At 50.5% G+C, this 9,323-nt stretch overlaps 1 protein-coding gene across 1 annotated transcript; it reads left to right on the top strand.

Annotated features, from left to right (window-relative positions):
- The first annotated feature begins 1,981 nt into the window (after window positions 1-1,981).
- Window positions 1,982-3,801, top strand: LOC119096224 (dimethylglycine dehydrogenase, mitochondrial-like). The gene is made up of 3 exons (XM_037219028.1): window positions 1,982-2,091; window positions 3,012-3,116; window positions 3,542-3,801. Exons 1-3 carry the CDS (start codon window positions 2,002-2,004, stop codon window positions 3,653-3,655), a joined length of 309 nt encoding a protein of 102 aa, XP_037074923.1. The 5' UTR covers window positions 1,982-2,001; the 3' UTR covers window positions 3,656-3,801.
- Window positions 3,802-9,323: the final 5,522 nt, after the last annotated feature.

Below are 9,323 nucleotides of genomic sequence, written 5' to 3'. Positions count from 1 at the left end.
ACTGGCTTACGTCGGCACATGTGCAGCATGGCGCTATTGTACGCGTACTTCTGGTCGGCAGGCTGTAGCAATTTCTCCAACTCAAATGCGACATTGTATAATTACATTCCTGCGACTAGCGCATCGTCGACTTTTGTTTTTTTCTTCAAAGTTGGCTAGATGGTAACTGATCACAGCACTACCCTCATGCGTCTTACACTGCCACCTATGTCTGGTTCACGTCGCATTAGACGACCGCATGCAACATATAATGGCAAATGTACTGAAAGCGCCACTACATCAGACGACGTACGCAGCACGCCACGAATCAGGCATGATTGCTTTCCATCGTCAGCCAGTCCATGTCCAGCTTGGCAGTGCATCGAGAGAGGGGATCAAGCAGCTAGAGGGGACGCAAGGTGCCCGGCCGGTGGTTGTTAGGGAGCAGGGCGAAGCCATCACCGCGGCGATCAGCCCGCTCACGGAGCGTGCTCACACGCTGGGTGATGCCGCAGATGTGCTGTTCATTCATACTTCGGGAGGGATGGACCGAGAAGGCGTCCGCCTGCTCCCGGTGATGTATTGGAGTCCTGCCGTCGGCCTCCCGCTGGCCGTCCTTCTTCTGACGTCGGAAGCGGAGGACATTGTCGCACGAGGCTTCGAAACTCTCCCGGGCATTGTCGCACGAGGCTTCGAAACTCTCCCGGGCATTGTCGCACGAGGCTTCGAAACTCTCCCGGGCATTCTTCCAAGCGGTAGGTGTAATCATGGTCCCCGATGGGTTCGCCGACGTGTCTTGAGTGATAAGGACACGTGGTATATCGAAATTATCTCCACAGGTAGTGATGTCACACATATACCATAAGACGCTGCGCAACGTGGGCCAAGAGAGGTTGGAACGGGCGCGACACTTGCTACTTTCTGTCACGGAGATCATTTCTGACACCAGGTATCGGGTCAGACACCTTAGACAACCCATAGCCATGGCTTTCATTATTGCGCTGGCAGATTAGCCTTTGCTAGGGGCTTAAGGGAGGCTCCCCTCAGGTGTGATGTTCCTGCGATGGGTCATAATTTATATTGCCAGCAAATCGCCGATAAATTAAATTGAATATGCACTCAAGCACCTGGCACGTATAAAGAAACAAGGCTGAAGACACAAAAGCCCACATTCCGGTTTTCAGACTGACACCCACATTCTAGGACATTAAGTCACATTTTCGATCAGTCATATGAAACGCACCTTCCACCTTGACGTGTTGTGTGAGCCCTGGGGCATCCTCATGTAGTCTTCACATCTCTCTGCGCGCTGCGCAGTTCACTTGACTATGACGGGTTGGTGAGACTGTGGCCGAAGATGCCACGTGGCTTGGAATTCAGTTCCGAATGTGATTTGCTGCCAACACCTCTTTGCATTGTGCTGAAATCGCCCTCGGTTCGGAAATGCCCGAGCGCCCGTTCCCACGCCGCTTGCCAGCTCTGCTTTCCGCTCTTGCCGTGCGTGATACGCCACAGGTCAATGTTTTTCCACAGGTGCGTCTGGCGGCCGTGGCTGCCGCGGTCCGGCTGTCATCCTCACTGACGACTCACGAAGTGAATGGAGCGCCCTGACCAGACGTGTCCACAGTCAGAAGCAGCCAGCCGCTGCTGCAGTGGTGGCACGAGCTCGCGTTCGAGGGACTGCTGTGGGTTTCAAGCGACAGGCTCAAACACAGCCCACGCAGTCTTTCAGTTAGTTCACTGTCAAACTGACGCATTGATCTCTTTGTGACCATGCAATATGCGATGTGGCTGAGAAGGGTGTGAGGCGCAGTGTTCATGTTGAGTGCTCATACCTTCACAAACTGGTGCCGCCTGCGTTCGTCAATCCTTTTGCACCCTGGCATCCTAGCTCTCCACTCACCTGGTCTGTTCGTCGCAGAGAGCAGCTTCTGTGTACGGGTAACTTGAGAGCTGTAGCCTAACCCGGCGCGGCATGCGCAGGAGTATGTGGGTAAGGCGGCGGCGGAGCGGAGTCGCCGGATGGGCCTGCAGAAGATGGTGGTGCACCTCAGCATCGACAGTGATAACGTCGACCCAATAGGCGACGAGACCGTGTACCTGCACGACAAGGTGACGTACGGTCAGACGCTGAGTCAGTCCAGACTCGACTTGAGTCCGCTCTCGAGAGCTTTTCATGCCCGGACGCGAGTGAGCTGTTCTGATTGTCAAGGGGATCTGATGCGGGTCAGTCGAACTCGCACTCCCTAATTAGTTAAAAATTGTGGATTTGGGCTTGGTTCGAAATGAGCAGCTTAAAAGACAGAATACTCGGACCGGGAGATGAGACTCAGATTTAGGACCCTTATACTCTGATTCGTACTTTGACTTAGACTTAGACTCTAATATCAAAAGTGAATGCCAACCAAAATCAGGTTCGGAGAATACACCAGCATTCCGACTGGGACCCGAGTGAAGTCATTTGACTCGGCCACTTTATTGGTAATGCGGACAGCGGGGTATGTCTGTCTGCAGTAGGGCGGTGTGTCTGTTGGCATGCCGTCTTCTATGATCAACCACCGCACATCTCGATGATCAGCCGACGATTCAACACATTGGCATTGATCAAATGTCGCACCATCAGCAAGATCAGTAAGTCGGCTGTTTTTGATTCCAACACTTTTGGCCAGTGGTGGTCAAGTTATGATTCATCACAGCCACACAGTGACCACTATGCCCACTGCAGACCTCGGCTGCCCACATCGCTGCTCTAACAACGGCAGGCTCGCAGCTGACTGTGACCAGATACTCCAACAGGCTTCAGACCAGGATATGGGATAGATGTGTGGCTGCCACGGCTGTAAATCCTGAAGATGGGGAAAGGTCGTGTTAGGCTCAGGATCCTCTGGATCGAGCTATTCAACGTTGAGGCTGTGGCACGCATTATGCATTTCAGACCAAAGCAAACACTGAATGGCCTGCTCTGGGAGACATCTCTTGCGGGGACCGCTACTGCTGACGGTGCCACCCCCCCCCCCCCTCGCTGTCGGCAGGTGGTCGGCAACACGACCTCCGGGTGCTACAGCCACAACACCGGCCAGACTCTGGCCAAGGCGTACGTGCCGCCGTACCTGGCCGTCGCCAGCACCGAGGTGCAGGTCAATGAAAGGGCGCGCGGCCCGGTGAGGTGCGATTCGTTCCAGTCCAGTGGATGCCGGTCGATGACAACGCAGCGGCTGATGGAACCGTTCAGCACCAACGTCAAACATTCCCAAGTTCAGAGGTATGGTGACAACGACCCTGGACCCTTGCTTTTCAGAAAGTAAACACGACCATATCTCGCCCGCAGTGTTATTCTAATAACGATGCGCGACCGTCCGGAAGCGCCGAACAAGTGTCCCAACGCAAATAGAAATGAGCGGTGAGCTACATATTATGACGTTTGGTGTGTCCCTACCCTCCTTCGTCGTTTCGCCACCTTACATGCAGCAGGCCCGGGCCGGCGGCGGGCTGGCCGCGCTCGCCGCTGTCGCTGCCGTCGTTGGCCGCCGTCCGTACTGATACTGCGGTGCCGCTGCGGCAGGTGGCGCTGCTGGGCGAGCGGCGGCCCGCCGTGGTGCTGCCTGGTCCTCCGCTGCTGACTCAGCCGGCCAGAGACGCGCTGAAACGCAAGGCCGCCAAGGCCAAGGCCAAGTAGAGACGGAGCCAGCCACGCGGGGATTTTTCTACTCACTGTGGTGCAATGGATATGCACTACACAAGCTCATTGTGAAATTTTGTGTAATGCCTTGGTGGGATTTGTACTGTGCAATACGAAGTGTCGGGAATATATGAGGGCCTGGTTCGACATTCCTGTGTGTTTTGTGTTTAACGCAGCCTTTTGGTCGTGAATGTTTTGAGTGTCATAGCAGACATCAATGCTATGCATCTGTAGCCACAGGCATGTGGGTTCACACCATTAGTCGAGTGATATTTTAGTTGTTCATTTATTTTGTTTATGTGATGTGGGTGTTACAACTATAGGCATACATGGATCTAGATAAGACAAGAGCGATAGCCATATTCCTTGGAGTAAAACCAGGAAAACGGAGATTAAGCTGCATTGACATTTCGGCAACATGCCTTTATCGAAACGAATTGCAGAAGTGAATTCGAAATGCCTGCCGATCATCCTACACCATTAGATCACCAGATCACCTACACTTACCTGTCTCTCCTATGCCGACTGTCTTACCTAAGTGCATAATGTTCCTCGCAAATGCACTTCACAACCTACTGTTTATGGATTGGTTAAACCCATGAGTTTTGGATTAATCCGGAGACTGAGCTGAACTGGGCAAGACAAGCCACAAACGACATACACTGAAACTGGAATGGGCACTGTATATGGAGTCCAGCAACATATCGGTAACGCAAGGAAAACATGAATGAACACTACAAAAACACCAGGGTTGTGGCCACGGCACCACTCGTGATGGATTAACAACAGTCGCATCCACACATATTTTACATGCGTCGCGTGATCGTTAGATATTCAACGTGAAAATTCCCACGTCCAACAATTAGAGAAAGTGACTTGTGTAGCCCACACACAAGAATTTGTGACCTTATTTCTCGTTAATCATGACGTGGTCAACATGATCGGACCCCCATATGTCAGAGACATGTGAGAGTCCGGGAAACACTGGCTGTAACTTGGGCGCGGAGACTTGTGAGCATCCACACCGAAAAGGTGTGATGCAGGGAAAGGGAAAATTGAGAGAACGGCTTAGTACTGTCAAGAACAACAGAGTAAGAGCTGGTACAGAAATGACATGTATCCTCCCCCAGCCGTTCTGGGCGGACGATTTCTGCCCAACATCCGTGGACTCAAGCTCCGACTGCACTCCTTTGCCTCTGCGCCCCAAATGTGATGGACTTAAGCTCCGACTGCACCCCCTGGTTTCTGCACCTCGAATGTGATGGAGCCCAAGCTGATGCATGAAACCGACCACACACCGGCTTTGCTCAACGGACGTGGCTTCGAGCCCTAGCATTATGGGAATGAGCGCCACTGCCGGGTGTTGGCCATTGTCAAGAACTGTAGGCCTTAGTGGCACACGCTGAGCCCGCCGCTGGCCGCCACAGGCGGGGCAGCGTCGGTCAGTCTGGCCACCACAGGCGGGGCAACACCGGTCAGCCTGGTCACCTCAGCCGAGGCGGCGTCCGTCAGCCTGGGTACTACAACTAAGGCAGCGTCCGTCAGCCTAGCCACCACAACTGAGGCAGCGTCCGTCAGCCTAGCCACCACAACTGAGGCAGTGCCCGTCAACCTAGCCACCGCAGGCGGAGCAGCGCCCGTCAGCCTGGCCACCACAGGCGGTGCAGCGCTCGTCAGCCTGGCCACCACAACTGAGGCAGCATCCGTCAGCCTAGCCACCACAGCCGAGGCAGCGCCCGTCAGCCTAGCCACCACAGGCGGGGCAGCGCCCGTCAACGCGTGTTCGCTGAGCGCGACGCGCGGGCAGCCAAACGCGCCGATGCTCCCTACGCCCAACTGCGTGATGCCTCAGTTTGATATAACGCAGGTTAAGTCATCCACTGTCTGATATGCGCGGGTATTAGATGTTCGATATATTGAAGAACGCTGTTAAGCCGTTCCATGGTGTACTCCTGGCACATTTTACACTGATCCGACATGTCGCAGGCCACGTTAATCAAGAAGATTTCTGATAGGCGCGGGTATTAGATGTTAGGTATATTGAAGAACGCTGTTAAACCGCTCCATGGTGTACTCCTGGCTCATTTTACATTGATCCGACATGTCGCAGGCCACATTAATCAAGAAGGTTTCTTCAAGCTCGCGTTCATAAATTCAACAGCTCAAAATGAATGTCACAGACATGCAGTGCCCCAAAAGCTCACGACTTTTGTCCGCAACCGCCAGAATGCAAGTGTGTCAAGACAGCCCACGGCACGGGTGGTAAAACTTGCCGACTTGGTGGACAAGGTCGGCCACAAAAATGCATTTTCAGCCAACGCTTGATGCCAAAAATGTTTTTGACCGACAATTTTGGTGACGGCCGCCACAAAACACTGCAGCGTGTATTTCGTAGCCTTACACGGGCTTTGATGGTTGCAAATTGCAAAACGCATGCAAGGCATGCCATGCAGCATCGCATTATTGTCCCATGGTGATTTGCAGTTCACTACTTTCTTCCAGATTCGTGATAACGGGTGGGGGGAAGAGGGGCACAGAGCTGACTAAGAGCCACTTGATGGGGGAACGCCCCTTCCCCTCGCACCTCCACGCACAAATCGCTGAATTCGGCTTAACTGTTTTCCACCGGATCCATTTGGTTTGTTTTATTTTGTATTTATATTTCCTTCACTGTTACGGGACCTGGAGCACCTACAGGAAAGCATAATTGTCTGTATTTTATTGAGGACAACAATTGATAACACAGTTGTAATTGCCTCATTCCTCTCAGAAAAAAAACAGGAGAATGAAGACATAGATCGGTTGATGTTTCGGAAACATGACCTCATCGAAACAATAGCAGAAGTCTTCAGCTATTGTTTCGATAAAAGCATGTTGCCGAAATATGAGCCACCTTTATCTCCATTCTCCTGCTTTTTTCTCCGAGGAATAAGGCTATTAGTGCCGTATTATCTACGTGAATGATGTTCCTCGCAAATGCACTGAATAACTTACGTGAAGACAAAACGTAACAAAAGAAGGGGTGTTGGGTGACATCAAGAAATAACGCACCGGTGCATTTCATTTTGCGATGGCTAGGTTGGTTCTTTCCAAAGAGATAAACCTCGGAGAATTTGTTGTTGTTGTTTTTTTTTTGTTTTTTTTGGGGGGGGTTCTACGGAGATATAAGGACCCCGTGCACGTTGACTGCGGATTGAAATAGGGTCAGCGAGTTACATGAGGTTGGCTAACCCATGTCCGCCTGGGTATGCTCAACGCTCTGTCAGAACCGATTAGTGATAAAACTTATGTAGCATGGTGATGGACATGCGCACTGCGAGTCTGAGCAGCCTAATCCAATGCAGCGATTTTATCTTTTCGTGCGGGAAAGAAAACCTCATGCAATTCACAAACACAGACTCCCATTGACACTGCCTACCATACTGGGCGTCACACATCCTGAGCTCTTGACGCTGCTCTTCGAATACCTATACAAAACCAATTTAGATAATTACATATAACAACGTCAGTGTTGCGAGGTTTTCAACAGCTCAATTGCCAGCGAGCAGGATTTTCTCATTGCCGTGAGGTTTTTTCCACGCACAATTCGGCCAAAACGTGCTGGTTTTCCTCATTTGCAAGGGTTTTTTTCCAAACATAATTCGGCGTACACGTGCTGGTTTTTCCCCATGGGCTTAGGAATCGGGTTTTTGTAGTTGTGACTTTTCCCAGATTACACTATACAGCACGACAAGGTCGCATCGGGCCGCTCTCCCCATTCAGTGTGGGGGGAGCGACCCGGTTCAGGTCGCTGACGGACACGACCGCCGTGCCGGGGGCCCGCCGTTTACCGTAGGGGGAAACCTTTGCTGCGATGGGGTGGTCGTCCGTTATCCAGACGTATGGTGATTGTTGAATACAGTGAATGTGTGCGTGTCTCGTGTTTTACTTTGCATTTGTTGCCGGACGAAATTAGCCGGTTTAACGTAGTATCGAGTGCGTTTTCTTGCATTCATACCGGACAGCATTAACCGGTTTAACGCAACGTAGCTTACCCCTGCCCTTTCCTTTGCGCCGGATGGCACAAGCCGGCTTAACGTAGCTTTTTGCCTCGCCTTAAGCCAGAAATAAGTTACCTCAGCCCCGGCTATGACTTTAGGTCGCCAGGGGAAAAAAGAAAAAGATGCGGTTGATGTATCCTCGCCCAGAGTTTCGATGCGGCAAGCGTTCCGCTGCGGTCTCCATTTCAGTGGTCGTGTTAGGTTACTTCCGGTGGTCCTAGGGTTTTGAAATTGACATGGAAATTGACATGCAACAACTCCTGAACTCGAAACAAAATGATGCTTACTAAAACATTTTAGGAGTAAGACCACTGGAAGTCATCTCTGGAAAAGGCGTACTTGTTTTACGTAATATTCCCCTGGGTAAGGAAGACGGACTTTTGGGATGTCAAATAACTCTGTAGGTAAAGCGCAGAAATGCCGGAGAACCTTGATAAGGCCCTCACTCAAAATTTTTTTGAGCGAAACCGGCAAACCGATACCGATGTGAGGTGTACGTACGTTTATGCCTATGCAACCTGCGTTTTGAAGGCAGTTCGGTACCTTGACTGAGGTAAGTGTTGTGACAATGCTTCCCAGCTGATATACTCGCGGTACAAATATGGGGGTGTGAGACGCCAAACCGAGCTCTTCGTTGTCAGTAAATTTGGAATCCTTGAAGGTGGGGGAAGTTGTAACCCAAAGCTTCGCTTTTGCATAATGTTACAGGAAACATTTTGTACGGTTTTAAGACATGTAGACGTCTGTGCGGAAAGAACCTGACGTTTAAAGACACAAGCTGACTTGTAAAGCCCTCTAGTACATGACGTTGAAAATCTGTCAATGGCTTTTTGAAACAGTTTACCTGGAAAGTATCACAAATAATCATATGCGGTAAGTTTTCTCTTCTCTCTTTAATTCCCTACTCTTGGATCTCCACAAATCTGTTCCTGGTGACATCGCTAGTGATTTCATGCATATACCAATTTTGCCTGTACTATGAAAAATATCGTGAAAAAGCCGTGTGCATGCAGCTGTCGTCCAAGCTCGGTACCCATGGCATTTTAGCTACATCACAGTACTATTAAAGACCTTATCACTCGACAGAAGACACTGATCGACCCTGGTTAGAAGGCGGTAAGTCGTCGCCACCACTTCCATTGATTTCAGCCGTACCTTTCTTAGTACTGACCATGGCTTTCTTCTGATAAAGCTGCAATGGTATCTCTAATATACATATATATATATATATATATATATATATATATATATATATATGTATATGTAGAATTATGCATATGTATATTATATGTGTATATGGGGATATATATGTATATATAGAATATTAAGGTAAGTGCTATTGTGTTTCGAGTTCAGGAGTTGTTGCATGTCAATTTCCATGTCAATTTCAAAACCCTAGGACCACCGGAAGCAACCTAACACGACCACTGAAATGGGGACTGCAGCGGAACGCTTGCCGCATCGAAACTCTGGGCGAGGGTACATCAACCGCATCTTTTTCTTTTTTCCCCTGGCGACCCAAGTCATAGCCGGGGATGGGGTAACTTACTTCTGGCTTAAGGCCAGGCAAAAAGCTACGTTAAGCCGGCTTGTGCCATCTGGCGCAAGGCAAGGGACAGGAGTAA

The sequence above is a fragment of the Pollicipes pollicipes genome, unplaced genomic scaffold (assembly GCF_011947565.3).
Source record: "Pollicipes pollicipes isolate AB1234 unplaced genomic scaffold, Ppol_2.1 Scaffold_4295;HRSCAF=5057_pilon_pilon_pilon, whole genome shotgun sequence".
Classification (NCBI taxonomy): Eukaryota; Metazoa; Arthropoda; class Thecostraca; order Pollicipedomorpha; family Pollicipedidae; genus Pollicipes; species Pollicipes pollicipes.
The sequence above is the reverse complement of the archived record's forward strand: the minus strand, read 5'-3'. Positions and strand labels throughout refer to the sequence as shown.